This window comes from Pezoporus occidentalis, unplaced genomic scaffold (assembly GCF_034315485.1).
Source record: "Pezoporus occidentalis ecotype Australia unplaced genomic scaffold, CSIRO_AGI_Poc_V1 ctg309, whole genome shotgun sequence".
Taxonomy (NCBI): Eukaryota; Metazoa; Chordata; class Aves; order Psittaciformes; family Psittacidae; genus Pezoporus; species Pezoporus occidentalis.
In genome coordinates, this window is record NW_026915041.1 from 327593 (window position 1) to 349408 (window position 21816).

The 21816-nt window shown below is 38.7% G+C and overlaps 1 protein-coding gene across 1 annotated transcript; it reads right to left on the reverse strand.

Moving 5' to 3' along the window:
* Nucleotides 1–9854: 9854 nt before the first annotated feature.
* On the reverse strand, nt 9855–20696 carry ALDH7A1 (aldehyde dehydrogenase 7 family member A1). Its single transcript, XM_062627839.1, has 14 exons — nt 20604–20696; nt 20318–20532; nt 19658–19702; nt 18581–18658; nt 17629–17726; nt 16601–16642; nt 15157–15251; nt 14210–14294; nt 13826–13932; nt 12945–13061; nt 12374–12471; nt 12135–12208; nt 11129–11204; nt 9855–10354 (listed from the first exon to the last, which is right to left on the reverse strand). The coding sequence occupies exons 1-14, from the start codon at nt 20694–20696 to the stop codon at nt 10300–10302; spliced, it is 1278 nt and encodes a 425-aa protein (XP_062483823.1). The 3' UTR covers nt 9855–10299.
* Nucleotides 20697–21816: the final 1120 nt, after the last annotated feature.

Sequence of the window (21816 nt, forward strand, 5' to 3'; positions counted from 1 at the left end):
AGTGTGGAGCCTATGCCAATGTATTTTATTGTGTATGTGACCTTCTTGCCTTGCCAGTTTTTGTTTGGATACTGTTTAAAAGTTCATTTTGTTCTTAAAGTTGAAAAGGTATTTTTTCCCAGGGTTTACATAACAAACAGCAAGCTCATGTCATGATGTTCTTAACTGAATCCTGTTCTGCAGGTGTGACGTTCTATATTAAGCTTCGTAACAAGCATTTGTTAGTCTTTGGCAATGCCGGCAGCTTGGACTGTGCAGTAAAGGCCTTCTCAACTGCTGTTCTCACTTTAATGGTATCAATAAGGCAAATTTCCACTGACTTGGAATTTTAGGAGTGCTTAGCAGGAGATTAAAGGAAAATCATTACAATGTACTGTCAAGTACAAAATTAGAAAACAGCTTTTTGCCCTAGATAGATAAGGGCTCCTTCCAAGAAGAAAAGTTAATAGGTAACTTAATTATAACCTTACATGCTGGACCTGACACACAAGGCAAAATACATCTCTGAGTCCTTTCTACACTTGCACCTTGCTATCATGGCAATATGCACAATTGACAGCATTCTGGAGCTGGGGCAATGTAGGAAGAAAGCTTGTACTAACAGCTGTTTCTGTGACATCTGTAATGAACAATGAACCTTCTCTCACAGATTAATCATGTGAAAAATAAATGCTTTATGACACTGGTTTATGACACTAGCATGAAGAGATTTTTTCTGTTTTCCCCCAAACAGTTCAAACCAATGCTACTGGGGAAAAACAAACAAACAAACAAAAAAAAAGCCCAGAGAAATCTACATTAGCTGCTTTAGAAGTGGTTGGCCTTCTAAAGACTTCAATAATAACAGCTATAAGGAAGACTGTTGTTGAGCTGAAAGTCTTAAACTTCTTGTTTGGGGGAACACAAACACTTCTCTTCCAAGTCCGTTCATATATTTGTGATGCTGAAATCACACTTAGACTATCACAGTGACTCCTGCCATGAAAAGGTTTTGTGGTTTACAGTCTAATTAAAGTAGTAGGAGCGTAACAGTTGGATTGGGGTTAGAACTAAAGAAACAAGAGTGCTCAGAGCTGAGTATCGAGAGCTCCCACAGTTACTCCTCTATCTTCTTGTAAGCCCATTGTCTGCTTGCATTTACCTTCTTGTGTTAACAGATGTAACCTGGATTCAAAAGCTGTTCTGCTAAATAACAACCCATCCAAAAACAAATTTTCCCCTTGCTATTCCCATTATTATTATAATTACTATTGTTGTTGTAGTATCATATTCTATTTTAAACTGTAAACTGTATTATTAAACTGTTCTTATCTCAACTCATGGGTTTGTACCCCCCTGGGGTGGGGAGTGAGCAAGGGGTTGTGTGGTGCTGAGTTAGCAGTTGGGTTTAAACCACAACAGAAAGACAACCTAGTATCAAAAACAAGCCTGTTCAGCATGCCTGAAATAGTAATTTAGGAGTTTTTATGATACTGTTACTTTTCCTTCTGTTGTTTTCTGTAATTTTAGTCCATGCAAAGTGAAACAACATTGGAAACTGCAAGAATGTTCTGAACCAATTCTCCCCAAGGAGCCATGGACACAGAGGCATGACATGGGCCAAATGCATCAGCAGCGGTAAATTAGGCTTCCACACAGCTCTGGTTTCACTTAACTTCAGCGAAAACTCCTCTTAACATATGGCAATGGAGGATTACCAAAGGATAATGTATTTGTCCTGTGATTATTTGTGTTCCCTCAGGAAGCTGATAGTGTTATCTGCTGCAATTAGACCTCTATTACCAACCTATAGAAATCAGATTTATTTTTTTTTTAAGTTTTGACCTTTAGCCTTTAATGTCAAAGTTGGAAGCACCTCAGCCGTAACAACTATGCCCCAGGATAAGAAGGCCTGTAAGCTAAGAACAATAATTTTGCTCCTACAAAATCAAGGCCATATGCTGGCATACTTCACTGGGTTTTTTCATCCTTGTTTTGAATGGTGAAATCAGTCTTCAGGCACTGACACCAAACAGAAATCATCTCTTCTTTTCTCTGCTTACTACTTTTATTTTCCTATTCACTTCTTTATGAATCTGCTCTGATCTGCTATAAGAACAATGGCCTTCAAATCCTGGGAGTATTTTAAGGTTTATAATAAGATCTTCAAGCTAATGTTAGAAACTCCATTTGTATTTCTGCATTTGGAGAAAAAATGTGTGGTGCTGGTGATATACAGTATCAACTATACAGTCTTCTGTATAGTGTTCTTTTCAAAAGCTTTTTTTTCTGTCTTTCTGAAAATCTTTTTCGCTCACAGACTGAGATCTTTAAACTAGTTTGATTTCCAGATTGTGGGTATTTATTCTGGTCTGAACTGGTCTGTTCTTTCTTATATAATGTGCAAGAATGTACTGCAAAACCAGATGTATTCAAATCACACTGGAAAAACAGAGCTGTTAATGTCTAAATCATAGCACATGCTTTTTCCGTTGTGTTTTTCCAACAAGGTAAAATCTGTTACAGTACACTCAAGCATGAATAACCAGGGCAATAGTGTCCATTGTTAAGTTCCCCCCTCCATCACGAGCCCATCTATATGTTGCATCTCTGCCCTGATGGCCTGAAGTGTCATGGGCCCACCAGGTCAAAAATAATTCACCCTTATGTTGCCAATCTAAGTCCATCTGCGCCACTTCAATCTTAGCAGCTTTATCCACCTGTTGGTTGTTCTGGTGTCCCTCAGCGACCTGACTCTCAGATACATGAGCATCTACATGGAGTACCTTCACCACCAGGTTCTGCACCCAGGCAGTGATATCTTGCCACAGTGCAGCAGCCCAGATGGGTTTACCTCTGTATTGCCAGTTGCTCTGCTTCCATTGCTGCAACCACCCCCACAGGGCATTTGCTGCCATCCATGAGTCAGTATAGAGATAAAGTACTGGCCACTTTTCTCGTTCAGCAATGTCCAAGGCCAGCTGGATGGCTTTCACCTTGGCAAACTGACTCGATTCACCCTCTCCTTCAGCAGTTTCTGCAACTTGTCGTCCAGGACTCCATACAGCTGCCTTCCATCTCCGATGTTTTCCCACAATACGGCAAGAGCCATCAGTAAACAAGGCATACCACTTTTCACTTTCTGACAGTTTATTATATGGTGGGGCCTCTTCAGCACGCATCACCTCCTCCTCTGGTAATGATATCATCCCATAGTGAATGTGTCTGTCTATGCTTTATCTGCCCTAATTGCACCCTTATGTGTTAGGTTAAACTACATCTGACACCTCTCCCTGTTATCATTCAGTAACTTTCTTATCCTTTGGTTCCTTTATACTATATTCAGAAACATGCTCTTCAAATATGTCCTATTTTGTGCACTCTGCCCCACCTCCCATTTGCAATGGTCCTGCCTTATCTTCTTCCCCAGCATTCCCAATGTAACATCCAGCATCTAAAAGCCTAGTATTAGGTCATCTCTCTTTTCTGCAGCACTGCCTATGTCTTTCTCCCAGGCTTCACCACCTCCTTTGCTGGTGGGTTTGAATTCCTTATTCTCACTTTCAAGGCACATCTTTTTTTCACAGCCAGTGGCTGGTTGCTGCCTTCCTACAGGTTGCACACTTACAGCACTTGTCAGACTTTGCCCAGAGTCCCTTCAGCATTACATCATTGGCATGAAAATAAAAATCAGTAACACAGCTAACCAAAAAATACAGAAAGGAAATCAGGAGACAAGACTGGGGCACAGCAACTAATGTTGGTTAAGCTTGCTTGGAACAGCAGTGCTTGACTGACCAGTTTTAGATTTTCTACCTTGTGCTCCATCCCTGTCCTTTTTCTTATTGCCCTAAGTTTCTGTCTCCTTTACTGTCATTCTATGATCCCACATACCCTTTCCTTCAGATAAGGTCTTTACCTTGTTTTTTTAACCTACAAATATTTAATACCGTAGCAAAGCTTAGGAGGATTGTTTGACTATCAATCATGAAATTTCACCATAACCTTACTCTGCTATTTGTTCTGCCTTAAACTATGACCATAAATCAAGCTGTCTGAGTCAAATTGAGGAGGAGGAATGTCTTTACTCTTTTATGGGGCAAACAGATACCCCTCATTTCTGAAACATGTAATTGTAAGCATATATAGTCACAAGGGGGTACAGTCACATATGTGCTAAAAAGAAGTTCATATCCTGGGATTATTTGAGTACGTAAACATACAGTAATTGTGTTTAAAAATGTAGTTAGAAGAAATACAACTGAAAGAACAGGTATGTGCTGCACTTTTTAGATACTTTTAAAATACAGCTGCTGCACCAGGCTGAGAGGTTTCTATCATTACAGGTCTGTCTAAATCACAGGCAAATCAGTGAGTAGCCTCTTATAATCTGCAAAAGACAGAATACTGGTACGCAGTAATAGATTGGGCATTAAATGAAAGCTTTAGGAGCAAAAGAAATGGTATTTGTCTTCTGTTCTTCTCAGTTTCTCACTTTTAAACCTGCGTGCTGTCACTTCACTACCTCTGTAACATTCCCCTGGATAAGTAAACAGGTGATGCTAACTTCATTACCACATCTAAGGAGGTTTGGGTCACCTCTAAGGATGCATGAAACAATTACAGCAACTTCCAGCATTCCAGACTTCAATGTAACAAAAGGAAGTGCCTTCCTCTGAAGTTCAGAGAACTAGATTGCACTATTTGTTCCTTTTAACCCGACCTTGAAATCAGGTTTCAGGAAAACAGAGCCGAATGTCAGAGAATAGTCATGTATAGGGTCAAGTATGTATTAAGCAATTTTCTTCCCTAGAGATGAGTATGTGGCTGAAACACTGTTAATTTTATCCTTTCTCTTTTGAAGTTAATGTTTTATGTAAGAATAACACCAGTCAGCTGAGGCTTTTGCAGAATAAAGTGTATTTAATTACCAGCTCGGAAGCAGTGTTTCCAGATGTGCCGGAATACCAAAGACATTCGGATGAAGGTTTGTTTTTATCCAAGCAGCTGGCGAACGAAAGACTCAGCAGGCTTCAGCCTGATCAACAGCGACACCGGCAGGAACAGAATGATTAAAAAAAACAGCTATGTCCCACCTTCCCGTGCAAGTCCCTGTCTCAAAATGCAGAAGAGTTTCCCTACTATCTGGAGAAAAGCAATGAGCTGTATGGAGAATCGAAGCTAATTAATTAGCAGAAGAGAGAGGCTGTGAACAAGTATGTACCTGTGGCAGTGTGGTCCCCCACTACTTAAGCCATAACCACAAGTGGGGGTTTTAACGACTGCATCCAGATCACTCTGGACTTCGGGAAACAGATGGCTACATGGCAGCCAAGAGCTATCTGGAATGCTGCCCCAGACCTCCTGCTGGTATGCAAACACGACTGTAAATCAATCATCTTGCTCTAGAAGTACTGGAGAGCCCAGGTCCAAGCCCGGGTGAACTCTCCTGCAAGGCAGTTAGATGCGCTCTCCCCTTGAGTAGGGACATCTTCCAAAGTTATTCCTCAAGGTTGAGAGATTCCTGGCTACAACACATCATTGGTAAGTGATTAACAGCATGCTAAACTTTGAAATCTTAGCTAATATAAGGTGCTGTGCATATATAATCCTTTAGACATAAACCATTGCCCAAGTCTGGGCCTAGGGGTGGGTGGAGCTGCACCTGGACCCCTCTCTGAGATTTAGGAAGCAAGGGGGTCCTTCCTGAACATCATGATTCCCATGAACATCAATGGGAAGGCTTCCCTGACAGTTCTGTCTGACCCCATCCTATACAGAGTAAACAATAAAATTTACCTTGTCACTGGATCTTGTTAAACCACTGTCATATTCACCTTTGAACTTTGCTGTATCAATGATGTTGCTTTTCTTTTATGAGGGAAGCGCAAGACTTAATCCGTGACAGGTACCGTCAGGCAACCATGTTCAAAATGCAAGGTTAGATGAAACACTTTTCACTGCTTGAAAGGAAGTACTTTAGTGGCAGGAGAAATTTGCATACTTTAGTGGCAGGAGAAATTTGCAAACAACTGAATGCAAACAATCTATTAGTTTTCAAACACTAGTCATAGCAAACGACAGCATGTTTTGCTGATCAAGCAATACACACTTCAGAATACCAAACACAAGAGATTAAAAAAGACCTTTTCAAGTCATTAATTTTACTCAATAATTTAATTCTAGGCAATTAAGTCATTTTACCTACATATAAGACAAACATTTTTGTCCTCTTCTACATTGGAAATTAAGAGTATACTGTTGTGCAATACAGGCCCAACACCAACGTGGCCATAGAATTCAGAAGACAATCCAGGCAAGGAGGGCTCCTGTAATTTACACTTTTTTTTTTTTTACATAGCTCCTGTTGAGATTAATGAAGAGACTTGAATGAATTTGTACCTAATGAGTCTTGAATGCAGCAGCTATATATGTAATATCTCACACAGAAACGTAAGTGCCACAAATAAAGCATTCTGGTAGCCCATGGTTTTGAACCATCTATCAACCACACACAGAACTGAGCAATGGAAATGCCACGAGAAAACACCATTATATAATACAAATGGGTTGGTCTGTTAGTACTGAAAGATAACTGCACTTTCCCAGTTGTTTTAATATCAGCACTGCGGGGCAGTTATTTGCAAAAACCCAAGTTTAGACCATTATTGGTGAGTAGCATTCCTGGTTCCTGAAAACAGTTCCCAAACTTGCTTTTAGAAACTGTGATAGGATGAAACAGAAAGGAGCTGTCTGTGGCTCACAGCCTGCAGGCTTGATTTTTTTGTCATTCATTAGAAAGCAATTGTTCTGTTAGTTTATCAGTAAAAATGCCATTAGAGGAATTTGCATTTTCCTTCAGTTAGTAATAAGGAAAAAAGAAAGGAAGTTACTTGCAAGACTTCCCATCAAGCTCATTTCACAGTAAGCAATACTCTGCTAACAAGTGAATTATTGATCATGTGTCATTTAACACTTGTTACTCACTGGTGTTACACACTCGGTGGTAATTAAGTTTATGCAACTGTGGAAGCCACTGATAGAATGTGCATGAAAATTGCAAATTCCGTTACACTGCACATACCAGTAGTTCCAGCACGTTTTATGAACTCTCAAATTGCTTTCCTAGGGTGAGATAACCCAATGACAGCTAATGTAGTTTACAATCTCTTGAGTGGACTTTTCAAATTAAAGCAGAAATTGAGAAACAGGGTCTTACAGTACCTCTAAGCCTCCAATATTTACTCATAATTGCTTATAGGTACCTAAATCCTTACGAAAACCTATTGCAGTGTTCAGCTGTCTTTAAAAGGCCTTCTTCCCAGAGCCGCTTCACTGAAAGCCATTGATCCAGTCAGCTCAGGTAGGATTCTTCAACAAAAGGTACAAGGGTGGAGAGAAGTAAATTGCAAATATCATCTAAGGAATTCAAAGCTGTCTGGGAAGCAGATGAACCATTGCCATTACCTGTTTTAATACCATAGCAGCAGTCCAATGGCAATGTAGATAACACAATGTTTGTAACAGCAATACATATACTCAGCAAACATCAGGATGAATTTGTAATCTACTTACAGAGAGAAACTATTACTTGCCTACATAAAGAGGATCTAATACACTTACACATAATATATAGAGGTAGTTATACAAGTATTTCAAGCTGAATCCTCTGTAAGACTACTCAACAGTTTGTGTTGAAGTAAGAATTATGTATCAAAATGCATTAACCTTTAAAAAAAAGGTTTGGTGTGTAATAGTCACCTCTTTTTGATTACATACTACATTTTTTATTCATACTCCTGTTCAGATAGTGATTTCAAGACCAGTCAAGCATCAGACTCTTGATTCGTAGAACTCGCTCAGAACTCAACAACAAAGTTGACAAGCAGGTGTTCTTTATTGCAGCACTGGGAGAGACAGGAGATAGCTCCTCCTAGCCTGTCTCTGCCAAACCTCAAGACTGTGGTTATATTGCTGCTTAACATACATATTCATTAAAAGTCATATATATTCATTAACCATCTGAGAACTGCTTTACATAATTCTACACCCATTTCCACATGTGCACAGCAACTTGGTAGTGGTCTTTGGGGGTCATTTACTTCTTCCAACAATCTTCATCACTTAGCTGCTTCTGGAACTCTTGTTCTGGCAAACTTCGAAGCATGCACAGTAGATAAATGCTTACACCAGCTTAATTGGTTTGGTAACACCACAGACATAAGTGAATGATTTCATCCTGTCCTTCTACTTACCAGTTAGCTTAGCCACAGCACATCCTGGACATCTGCTAGCTTCAAATACTCTTTATCTACACATCCTGTTTCTTCCAATTATTTTTGTACTAAGGTTATAAAGGCCTAAAACTACACCAACTACAACAATTTACCTTATGCAAGGATTCTCATTATGTTCTTTGGCTGCATTCTGACTAGTCTGTACGAAACACTTGCCTAAGTTACTTTCCATTGCTATTGTTAAAAAACCATCAAACTTAATGTTATTTAGGACTGAATTTATTTATTTACAAAAGATTACATTTCATTCTGTGTTTCCTTCTCTCACCCACCATCCCATTTCTGTTCCGTTCCATGGCCTGAGTTCACATATCTTAAGCCAATGGGAGAATTAACCCTATGACTGCAAATTAAAACACTGGGATTGTAAAATTATTTTATCCAAGAAGAGTAAAAAGGTCTTTATTTTCTCAAGCAGCAGATGTGACATAATGAGGATATCCAAAAACTAACAAGGAGCAAGAAGAGGAGCCTTCCTGAAGTTTTCATTATTGAGAATTTCATAGTAGCACTCACTGGCTACATAACAATGTTAAAGAATACAGCTTCTGTAACTTGTGCAATTTTCAGAATAATTAAACTTGGAAATTTGATTGTTTCTTTGCCCTCTGTTAATGATTTGTCTGCTTAAGAGGTTATAAGCTCTTTCTGTGTGCTAATACACAACACTCTTTCATGAAATCTGTTTTCTAGTTAAGCGACGAAAGACAAAGAACTATGGGAGAGAGTTCACATGACTTTAAGAGACTCAGTAAAAAAAGCTTTGACTGCCTACCATTTGCTCTACAGAAGGTGACACCCAAAATATCTTCTATAATATAGATGTAAAATTCAAAACACTACGTATTTTAAAACTAGATATTAAGGTGAAAGACCAGCCAGCACTGTGGTATGCTGGACTTTTAGAACAATTTGGATGACATGACCTTAGCATCAAAAATAAGTAAGAAACTGAAACAGAGTCCTAGAATCTGAGCCCCAGATGAACAGTCCTGCCATGCTCATTGTGGAAAAATGGTACATAATAGTGGAAGAAAAAGATGTTTCCTCAAAAAATGATACATTAAAAATCTCAGAAGTTACTCTGTGGAAAGCTAAAATCAGCCTCACAGCACCATTCCTTTTCTCATCCTGGATTCTGAGCAAGGCTGAATCAGCTGCTGATGGCTGTAGTCTTCCGTGGCCATGGGATATCCGCTCCTAATGTGAAAACACGTAAATAATTGGCATTTCCCAGGCAAATTCCTTCTAGGAGAGTTTTCCCTCCTGGCTGCATCTCCAGTTCTTCAGCCAGTTCGGCTGTAGAGTGCCACAAGTTTTGTGACAACCCGAACTGACTCCTTCTAGTCTCACAAGGAAACTCCAGGAGAGTACAGTAGCCTTTGTCTTACCTCTTACCTCCCAACACACAGGGTCAAAGTCTTCTTTCTGAAGGGGAGGCAGGAAAACTGAAGTGGTCCTTTTAGCCTAGTGACATTTCTCCCAGCTAGCAGCTCAAAGTTTGTGAAGATGGACAGTCATGTCCTGAATGTTTCTGCTCCAAAATAATGAACAAAAAAACCCTAGAAGTGCAAGGTATCTCACAAAATGTACCTTTATTTACTTTTTAAAAATAGCCCTGTATCACCCACCCTCCACAGCACCAGTTATCTACACAAAGCGCATAATTCAAAGCATAAATCTACTAGCTGGAAATATCAGTGAACAGTGGGGAGGCAGGAGATAGTGTTGATACTGAAATGTAGTAATAAGGCTACAGATTATCCAGGCCATCTGAATCCAAGTTTGTTAGTTTTTGTAACCCTCCCTTCTTCCCAAAGACCACATACTTTTCATACGAAGACCAAAGCAGTAATTTTATATATTGAAACTGAAGTAATTTTAGAGTAGCTGATTTTTTGACAGAATTGGTATCTTTGCTGCAGGTAAGTTCCACATAATTAATTTTCTTCCTCATGAGGCTTAGAAGGTGCTTGGTTCTGAAATGCTAGGTGACTTCATGGCATGGCCATTCACCAGGCTGTCACTGAAACTTGATTCCTTGAGCCAAAGGTAAATCCTTGCTGTAGTTGATTGTACTGGAAGAGAAACAAGTATTTAGAGAACAGACTCAGTCACTGAGACAGATTATGTAATCTGTTTCCTGCGTACAAGGATTCTTATTTCTGTCACTTGTATACAAAAGATTTCTATAAGCAGTTTGCCTCTTTAAAGTTATGAACTGACTAGTCTGGTTTTCTATATAGTAACTATGTATAGGGAAAGATCACATTCCCCATTACCTCTTCCTTGGTAGATTAAAGTAACACTATTTAATCTCTTACTAGGAGAATGTCCATACAGAAAGAATCAAGGTGGGATTTATCACATTCATAAGCCTTTGTGTGAAAACAAAGTCAGCACAGGTAAAGGTTAGGGAGGCCAGCAGAGAGCACGAATGGTCACCCACTACAGGGTGTCAGGAGATTTATCAGGATAGACACCCAACATGTAGCTAAATTGCCAACCACTGGCAATAGTGGCCCCCACACTGTTTGCTACTTCATGTATTTCCGGACAACTTTCAGCAATTTATATTTTAGCCAAGTTTAAAATCAAAAAAGTTGGGTTTTTTTGTTTTTTTTTAATTTTTGAGGAACAGTGAGTGAAGATAGGTCTTTATTTAGACTCTTCAAATAACCTTCCACTCGGAACACAGACGTGAATTCTTGCATGAAGAAAAGGCAGTTACACTCACTGTTACCTCACATTTAATGAAGATAACCTCCTATAGTAAAGGATTTATATGTTTTGAACTTTTGCAAGTTTATTTGCAATTTACATTTACTTTGAATTTTAAAAGTCAGTTTTACCAAGTAGATCGTCTCATATAAAGTTTCCATGAATCACTTCCAGATTCTCTTCCCCCACCAGTGTGCTTTTCACCACCTGTAGGAAAAAAGTTGTAAATGAAAACTTGAAATTTTTTTGAGCATAGGAATCTAGACTGACTCCAGGTGGTGAGACATTTTATAAAAATTCCTGGGAAAAACTATTCCTTTGCCCTTGTTCTGTATCTGAAATAAATTACCAGAACATCACAACACACAGCTAACTCTTTCCTTATGCTTAATCCAAAAAATATCTGCCTGGAGTAGAAAGTCTCATCACGCTGGCACCACAGGACCTTATTTAAAGATATTTCAACATGAGACAAGAGTACAAGACCATGATTCTTGTATTGTACTGTTTAAATTGTAAGGCGAATACTTCTTCACATGCCCCACCTTCCTTTAGTATAAACAAAAAAGAGAAATATGGACAAAAATGTATTCAAAAACTTTCTCACAAATATATTTCATGCTGTAATTTTATATGCAAACATACAAACTAAAAATGCTCATGACTGTTTTAATTAAAAGTCTTTTAAACAGTTTTCCACTCAGCCACATCTCCAAACACATTCAGAACATACTTCTGAGTTACATTCCCTTGATGGTTTGGAGGGGATGATATATGCAATATTTAAAATCAAAATACAGATATTTTTAAATGCTGAAATGCAACTATCTGTAGTCAATTTCTGGTTTCTACTAAAGCAATATAATTAAAAATTAACTGATTTCTTTGGATTTAGTGATTTAAATGGACTGATTAAAACACTGAAAAACAAGATGAGGAGATCTAAATTGCACTTGTTTTATAGTGTTAATGCTTTATTTTCTTCCAGAGTTGTTAGAAAACCATAAAATCACCCCAACTTTAAAAAAATACATAAATAAAAAAAAGAAAAAGCCCAAAGAATACCACCAAGTCTCTAGAACTGATGCTGAGCACTTCATCATCAAGAGGGTAAATAAAAAAGCATAAGTAACATACCAAAAGCACCTCCAATCTCAGCTCCACTGGTTGGGATGTTGACATTCACAATGCCACAGTCAGATCCTTTTGGTCTGCAAACAAAGGTAAGACACAGTTATTCCTCAGGATCAGGAAAGGCTGCTTCCCTAAATTGAGAGATATAAAATGCTCAACTAGTATTGTGCATAGGTTTACAAAAGACATGAGAGACTGTGGTCTTATGCTTCAGGAAGGGTGAAAAATAATTTAAACTATACCCAAGCCAGCGGAAAATCCTTCCCAAATCTCTGGTAAAGATACTGCTGGAAAGACCTTGTTTTACTTCATTATTCCAGGCAAAAACTTCCTCTTCCTCCTAAAAGGAGCATGTGTCAATGGTTAAACCATGATCATTGAAAGCAAAGCAGTTACAAAGAAACACTGTGAGAAAAAACTCAATGTACTACAGCCATAATGCAAATATATGGAATGCCACTTGGCAAATATACGTGCACCAAGTCAGCTATAGGATACCTCCACCACTGCACAAAACACACAACCAGCTTTTGAGCAAGTTGACATGAGCAATAAAAATCTCTTCCTGTACAGATTCTCATCTTAACTCCAGTGCTCTTCACCAAAAATGCGTAAAAGTAGCTACACATTTACCTCACACAGTGAGGTAAGCTATTACAGTGAATATCCTACAGTGCAGAACAACACTTCCTCAATGTAACACTTCTTCAAGAGCTGGGACAAAAACATGAACATGTCATACATCTGAAACCTCTCTCCTGAGTCTTCTGTTAGCATCCTTGACACCTGACTAACTGCCCACTGTAATTTTACCTTAAATTTCAGCACATACAGTATGGGGGCAAATGTCTCAGTGTGGACAATGGGTGCATTATGAGGAAGGCCAGTCACAATGGTTGGTTCAACATAATTTCCAGAGCGATTTATAACCTTCAAAACACATAAAAGAGAAAACAACTTAGTAAATTCAAACTAGCATCCTGCTTAGTACTAGTGTAGGAAGGGGATCCTTCGCAGTCTGATTACTATAGTTGTGCCTAGCAATCAGAAACAGAAGGTTAGATCATCTGAGTAGATAAATTAAATTTTACTTAAGCATTTCCTTTAAGTATTTAAAATACAGAAGCATAACTTAGTCTACTAAAGAAACAATCAAATCTCAAAGTCTAGCAGCTGACAAAAAACACTTCCTTTCTTCTGCTTGCAAGTTGATTAGTAAGCTGATTTGAACTTAGATACTAAGAATAAAGAAGGTGCCAGTAAAAGACAACAATTCCCAGAATGCTAAGTCCATGATAATGAAACATCCTATATGATAAGGACATGCAACTGGTTTTCCTGAATCTTCACCATTTCCTGAAGTTTTATGTTGTGAATCCAAGGGCAGAAGAGAATTTTTTTCCTTGTTGTATGTTTGGTACTCTCCATTTTTATTGCTGTATTTTCACTATCTCCTGCAACTAGGGAGCTAAAAGCCAAAAGCTTTTAGCCATGTCTGAGAGGAGAAAGTAGCTTCCAAGTAGACCTATCTTTACCCTAAAGACAAGACCGCAATTCAAACATTCTCAGACTGACTAACAACATTCTGCAATGGCTGACAGGACAAACTGAGAGACAATCTCAGCCAAAGCCACAACATAACTGTTTTTTTTTTCCCCTAGAGCACTAAATGCAGCAGAATAAAAGTAAGTCACCTTTCCACCATAAACCACAGAGCCACCCTGTTGTTTCGCTTGTTCTATTGCATCAAGGAACATTTTCACTGCTTCTTTGGTATGAAGAGGCCCATACAGAGTGTCAGCTAAAACACAAAAGATATAAAGACATACTTTCAGCATAACTGCAAGTGTGTATAATGACATCTGGGAGTAATTATTTCTCCTGTCCAAGATAAACAGTATTAAGCTAAATTCTCATCTCCATTTCAGAGTTAGTACTCTAAATGAAACCAGCTATCCCCCTTACCTGACAAACTGCCAAAATTAGATAGCTTTGATCTATAATCTCAGGTAATTTAATTAGAAAGAAACAAACAGAAACTTGTATCCTAAACCCATGATGCAAAAATAGCTACTTACAATCCCACGGATCACCAATGCGGACCTGGGCATAGGCCTTAGCAAGCTTTGTCACCACATCTTCATGGATGCTTTCATGGAGGAACTAAACAAAATGTGGTAAGATGGTTGTAAGACAGCTCAACCTATGTAACTATTCCTGAAGTACTACTGCACTTAGAAGATGGCTGAATGAAGTGTGGAGATAGTGTTGCTCACATGCAGCAAATCCCAAAGTTAAAAATAAACACATAAGCAAGGCCTCGAAACAGGACCAACACCATGACATGAAGATTCAAAAGCTTCAGCATGAAGATAGCAAACAAGCAAAGAAACAAAAACCTGTTCTCATTTTACAAGATATCAGATCAATGGTATTAAAGTGTTCTGTAAACTCTTCAGTTAAGAATTTCAGGACAAATACTCAAGTCATTTTTACTGCCACAATTTGAGGAATAACTGCCCTTCTTATAGACCCAAAGCTAATCTGCATCAATTTTGACAAATATTTACCCAATCAACGCAACTCTGAAAAAACTAGACATAGGCTGACACTGTAATATCTTTAAACTTGTTGAAAATGACTGGTTAAAAATTAGCAATAATGTAAACAGCACACATAGAGTTGCTTTGCTGAGATCTAAACCCTGAACCAAAATTTGCTGGAGACACATGTAAAGAAGCTCTGGCAATCAAAACAGAGAAATACAGAAGTATAGAAAGGTTTCTTTTCCTGCATTTTAGCAACAGGTACATTTGGAAACACAAAGAAAAGAGAGAGAATTATAGTGGAATGACAAACTACCATCTTATTTTCCCATCATACTGATTTTTGACAAAGTAAAAATATGCTTCAGAGATTATTTGCTGCTCTCCATAAAATCAGGAATTGTTAGGCATTTTCTGAGCTAATTTGAATTAACTTTAAACTCAGAGCTACCCAAGCCAGACAATACACATTTACTCACCAGCCTTCTAGCAGTTGTGCACCTCTGACCCGCTGTTCCCACAGCAGCAAACAGAGCAGATGGGATGACCAGGTTCAGATCTGCATCTTCAAACACTTACAAAGTTTAAAATATCAGCATGTTAGTGAAATAAACAGGCAGTTTGCAATATTTAAGACACTAGACAATATAATAAACTGACATACTGGTCAAGTAGCATTAGGAATAATCGCACTAACGTAGCACCCTAAGATATACAGAAATACCTCAAAACACATTACTTTTACACCTGGAATTAGACACACACAATTGAAAATAAATGTAGAGATGAACTACTGAAGAAAGCCTTTTGCAATAAGGCTTGCAAAGAACTGCAGCTTCAATTTAATTCAAGAAACTACAAGCAATTTCTTGCCATCTCTTCACCTTGTCCTTCCCCCACTGAGAAGTCTAGCAGTGTAAAGAAACAATGGCAAAGTGTATCCACATGGCATGCAGAAAAAGTAGCTAACACACAGGTATACAGTAATGTAAAATATAAATGAGCTTAACAATTCATCTGGCTAGAAGACACTGGGATGTTTGAAGCAGAGCTAGTATGTATAAGCCTCATTAGATCCCTGAAATATCACTCAGCTTCACCAGTCCTACATAATTCTCTAAGTGTCCAAAATAATTATTAAACTTGCAGCGAAGCCCAAACAAACTTTTTATGCCATCATTCTAAGTCAATTCCAGAAAAAGCAGGACTTTCATGTGAAAAAGGAAATAATTTCCTAACTACAAAGCATGTTTATGCTACTAGCTTCAAAGCAGCATAGGAAAAAAGAAAGACCTGCTCAAATGTGATTTTTAAAAGAGCTTAATATTCTAGATAGCCAATTACATTTGTTTAGAATATGAGAAAGGTGAAACAGAAGGCTCCAAAACAGCACAACAGCAATTTAGGTATTTGTATAGCTTATATTTTCTTTCTGTCATATTGTTCAGCATCACAGTATCTATGTTATATTTATCTGAGAACTATATCATACCCTAAGCTACTTAAACCTGTAAAATGTGCTACTAAAATAAATACCTGCATGCTTTGCTTTTCAGTACCACCTCTTAAGACTCTGTATGTATGTACTTATATTATAAAATTCTAAAAATGTATTCATAAAATTATAACTATCCTAAAATCAAGATTATTTAGCATTGTCCACATCTCATTACTGAAGCTTACTGCTTTTCTCATTCTCTTCTTCAACAGTGAACATGTAAGAGCTTAAACTTTCATTTTTAAACTTAAAACACTACCCCTCCACAACACTGAAGAGAGAAAAAAAACCAAACATTCCACTACATACTTTTTAAAACCCAGTGTGGAAAAAAGAAGAGGGAAAAAGGGACAACTTTCTACAAACATCTGCATACGAACTTCCAAGTATCATCTATGTGACTAGATTTCTTTAGTGCCTATTACCAATAATGGCATTGTTTCCTCCCAGTTCCAGCAGACTTCGACCTAATAAAAACAAGACAAGTTATGGCATACACACATGTATTTACCACACCTCACTGAGTGAGGTCACTTCTACCTAGAGCCAAGTTACCATTAAACACATTTTCCTGGATAGACAAAAAGTTTTAGGCATCTCAGTCAACTAATCACTCTAGCCAAAGCAGAAAATTACCTTAAATCTATCACATATTGTGAAGAAAGATACCTGGACAGCAGTTATGGCAGAAGGAAACTTAAAAAATAGACAAAAATAGCACTGGAAAGAAAAAGATGAAAATAGAAGAAGGTGCGGCATAAATAGTATGATGCAGACAAAGAAGAAGAGCAGGTGCTATAAGGATCAAAATGCTCACATAAAACTTAATGAGGCTTATTTGTTAACAGTTTTACCTCAAATCTGAGAGAAAGAAATGCCATTTACTTTTGGGTGAACATTTGCAATCCATTTTTTGGTTTCTTTTTTTTATTTTTACATTCCATCTATGAACTTCAAACATGTAAAATGAGAAAATCTTGCTCTCAAGGTTTTCTGTTTAATACTAAAAATTTAGAATTCAGCAGCTCTGCATGGACTCCCGCATTTAAATATCTGCAACAAAACCAGCACCTCAAAAATCATACCTTTTCTCCTGCATCTATAAGGAGTAAAAGATGAAAGGGCGTTTCTCCACAAACACATTACCAAAAGGCCATAGGCCCTGGCAAATCTCCACAGTTATTTTCATGGACACCACCTCCCCTGCCACACCCCAGATCCAGTTTAGGACCACGGATTTGTGGATACTCTGGGGAAAAAGTCAAGTTGTGACAGAACTGACTGAAAAAAAAAACAGTATCTACCTCTGAGCAGTTTCAATACCCTACTTCCACCAAGTTAAAAATTAAAGTAACACAACAGGTAAGTGAAACAAGCTGTTATTTATATAAATCTTACAGGGCTTCCCTGCCTTTCCCAATCATGGAAAGAAACAGAGATACCACACACTCACCAAATCTCTCCTGAACCATAAGCGCTACCTGCTTGCCCACTTTCGTGCTGCCAGTGAAGGACAACAGGTCCATTCTCTCATCCTTTGCCATTGCTGTCCTGCACAATGGGAGACATACTACCATGTTCAATGGAACAGCTGGAAAACCTCCTTGCATCTTCCACATAAACCAACTTCAACCACTGAGATCTTTGAAAATCATAGCAACTTCTTTGAAAACACCGTGTGAGTGAGTGAACAGACAGCAGCAAAGCTGCTTCTTCATCAGAAAAGAGGAACAAGGCTGTTTCCCTCCTCCTTTTCAGACAACAAAATCATCTCCTGTACTAACTTTGAAATTCAATCTAAAGTACATAGTCAGATCAGTTCCAATAGTTATGTTCCCTAAGAAAACATGCATACCTATTTCTTACCATGTTTTTTCTTCTCCTGAAATGCTCAAAATATACATCTGAATATCCATTTGTACTGTGAATTGTCTTATTGTAATAAGCAAACAAAACAATTTGATTTGTACAGCTTCCAAGCACAAGTAAGCTTCTATGAGAAAGTGCAGAGTCCTGTGTGAGCATGGAAAAAGAAGAAGTATCCACAAGTGCTCCAAGAGGCTAATGCGCTAAACTTGAAAACTCCTAAGAACACTATGAATGGAATTTAATATTAGCTGCATTCTTTGGGTGTAAGAACATTTGGAAGTAGAATATAAACTCAGCTGTATCTCTTCAATAAGTACCTGATAAGTTATTTATTAGCCACTGATCTCACAACAGCAAGTAGAAGTACATAATATGCTTATAGCACGGTCAGAGTTTTGAACCAGATAAAAATGATGGTAACAGGTACGTGCATGTCCTAGGAACTCCTGGAGATAAGAAAAACTTTACAAGAAGTACCTCAAAGAATATTCTTTACCCTGTATACATCTTCACAAAACACTACAAATGTTACCTACCCAATGTCTGCTCCACCACAAACCAGAGAACAGATAGCTCCAGGCACTTTGTTATCCTCCAAGACTTTGGCAATTATTCTAGAATCGAAGATATAGAAATTTCAGAGATCTCTGAGAAGTGCATATAATAGGAATGCACTATTAAAACCATTCTTCATACATATGAAGAATCTACAGATTTTTAAAAAGCAGGAGTCTTGCAGTTAACTGACATGTAGTTTGTACAATACGTAAGTCTTAGCAAGAAGTTCTGTGTTACAATCATAGCTCACAGCAAAGTAAAACTCTAAAATATATTTATTATGTGTCCACACAACCAGCACACACAAGCATTAGGTAAGCATGTAAAAACCTTGGCCATACAGTCTTTCACCATCAGAAAGAGACATTTATGTACCTTCATGAAGCTACATAAAATACTTTAAAGTAATTTCAGGCCATTGTTCCCAGGGGTTAATATTAAAGCTACAAGACTTAATAATTATTTTAAAGGGGACTATTTATATTTAGCATTTAAAAATAAATGCTATTTTAGCACATAATGGATAAGTATTTAAAATGCTAATATAACAAGCAAAGTAACAATAAGCATAGAGCAAACATCACTAGAGATTTATTCTTTGGGGTTCTTCTCCCTTTTATAAAGAATGAGTTTCGAACCCTGGAAATGCATGCTAAAATGTTACAAGGTTTGCATAATACAAATCACGTTAAGGCATCTTCAGGATATAGGTCTACACAACCACCAGAAGTATTTGCCAAGAAGCTGGTGCTGATGTTGGGCTGAGACTCACAAAAAAAGGGCTTATTCTGAAACATCAGTGCATGATCAAAGGAAGCTGAATTTTATGAGCAAGTCATCTTCTGCAAGGAAGCAAACCACATAACTACCCCTACTTCAGCAGAAGTACAGACCTTGGTCATAGAAGAAATTGGCCAGCAGTACAGGTAACATCCCATATATACCACTGTTTCTTAAGTGACAAGGGCAAAGCGGTTCTTCTGACCACTAAGCACTACCTCGAACACAAAAGATGTTTAAAAAGCAAAACAGAAAGCAAATAAACCTGAGCTCACTTTGTAACAGCAACACTAATGAGGGATGTTGTGGGAGCACCCTTCCTAAACAGGAGAAAAAAAAAGACATTATTTTCTTTTCAATTCTTCGAGAATAAGAAATAATTCAAATACGTAATTTTTATGGTATCTGAAATACAGTACTCTTTGGTTAGGCTTAATTGCAGGTGTGTGTTAAGACAGGATCTCAAATATTTCCACAGCTGAGTATTCAGAGCTTCTACTCATACCCACATGAACAAGACTTATGCCAGACATTCTAGTGAATGAAAGCAAAATGAAGATAAAATTAAGATAAAGCAAAGAAGGAGTTGGGAGGTGAAGTAAAGCTACTTACTTAATCTTTTAATTTTAGCTGTATCAATTCTGAAAATATTAACTGCTTGCTACTTGCTAACTTGCACTGCTGCAAGACCTAAACCTCAATTCTTTATAAACTGGCTAAGTCCTGGACAAGTCTGAATCTCAATACGTCATAAAAGAGGTTACCACAAAATACAACAAAGCTCTTTAACTACAAGTGAACCTAAAAATATATAGAAATTAAGCCTATATGAAATAGATTCAAATATACAGAAACACCAGACATTTGATTTCATGCTTACATAACTGCCCTCTCATTTTAAAATACTGTTAATACACTGGAGTCCTGTATCTTACCAGAGGCAAGCATTTCCACAGATCATTGCAATTGCGCTGTTCCACCCATAAACTGCTACAGGGAAGTTGAAGGCTGTGATAATTCCTACTAAGCCAACAGGGTTCCACTGCTCTATAAGGGCATGGCCAGGTCCTGAAAGCAAAGACACAACATAAGGTAATTTGCGGTTATTCAATGTTTTGGGTTTTATAAAGAAACCATGTAAGCAATGGAGCTAGCATCACTGCTCTGTTCATCAGAACAGTAGCTTGTTAAGAGCACTATTTTGTATGCTCTGCAGCTTACAGAAGCAAGGTATGCTAGATGTCCAGGAGCCATGGAGCTCAGAGCAGCCAGAGCCACCAAGGGAGCCTCAAGTCCTCGACAGGACCTGCCCATGAGCCGGCAGCTAACTGACATGAGCAGCTGACTCACAGGAGGCAGAGCCAGGAGGGACAGCACCAGTCCTGACTGGTTAAAAACCTGCCCCAAGGAGCGCGAGCGGTGAGGGTGGGACGGGACAGTTTGTGCATGAAGGCGGGTGGAATGGTGAGCATTCGCCTTATAACCAGGGCCTGGTCTGGGAGCTCTGCTCTGGCTGCCCTGGTAGTGGCCAGCGTAGGCACCCAGACAGAGCTGACGAGATGGGAGCTCAGAGTGTAGAGAGTGCCTGCACTGGACTTGTGAGGGGAGGGTGCACAATGGGCAAGGCTGCACTCAGTGCGCCCTGGTGCAGGTCCTCCTGCAGCAGGTGACTGAGCTGCAGGACACTGTCAATAGGCTACAAGATGTCAGGGAAGCTGAGAGGAAGCAGGACTGCTTGCTCCAGGCCCAAACTGTGCAGGGGCCTCGAGCGTCCCCTGTACTTCGTGGAGGAAAGGAAGCTGATAACCCAGGAAGCTGGGAAATAGTGACAAAAAAAAAAAACAAAAAACAAAAAACAAAAAAAAAAAAAAAAAAAAACAAACAAAAAAAGGAGGAAGAGGACCATTAAAAGCAAGTGGCTTCCTCCTATATCTGTTGTTCCCACTCAGAATCGCTTTGCAGGTCTACAGGGGGCTAACAAAGAAACACACTCGCACCATTAAAAACCGGCTGATGCACTGATAAAGATCACTACTGGTGCTGCCAGGGAAACGCAGTGGTCACAGTAGTAGGGGACTCTATTTTGAAGGGAACAGAAGCATTCAGCTGTCGGCCTGACTCAGCCTCAAGGGAGGCATGCTGCCTACCAGGGGTTCGGATCAGGGGTGCTGCAGAGAGGCTGCCTGCTCTAGTAAGCCTCACTGTTACCCACTTCTAGTGATTCATGTGGGTGCTAGTGATAATAGACAGCAGTAGACTGGAGAACATAAAGAAGGAGTACAGAGCCCTGGGAGAGGTGGTTAGGGGCTCTGGAGCTCAGATAGTCTTTTAGTCAATTCTCCAGGACAGAGGGGAGGACCTTAAAAAGGCTAGGCGGATTGGCCAGGTTAATAAATGGTTAGAACAGCGGTTAGAACAGTTAGTCAGGGGTTTG

What these genes read in the sequence shown, in the direction of transcription:
- ALDH7A1 (XM_062627839.1), bottom strand. Translation starts at nt 20,696, where the DNA reads ATGGGCAGGTCCTGTCGAGGACTTGAGGCTCCCTTGGTGGCTCTGGCT. An exon ending in AGGAAACAATGCCATTATTG is followed by an intron (nt 15,252 to 16,600) that starts GTAATAGGCACT and finishes AAACTTTGTAAG; the next exon opens with TGTTTGAAGATGCAGATCTG. An exon ending in TGAGATTGGAGGTGCTTTTG is followed by an intron (nt 11,205 to 12,134) that starts GTATGTTACTTA and finishes TTTTTCCTACAG; the next exon opens with GTGGTGAAAAGCACACTGGT.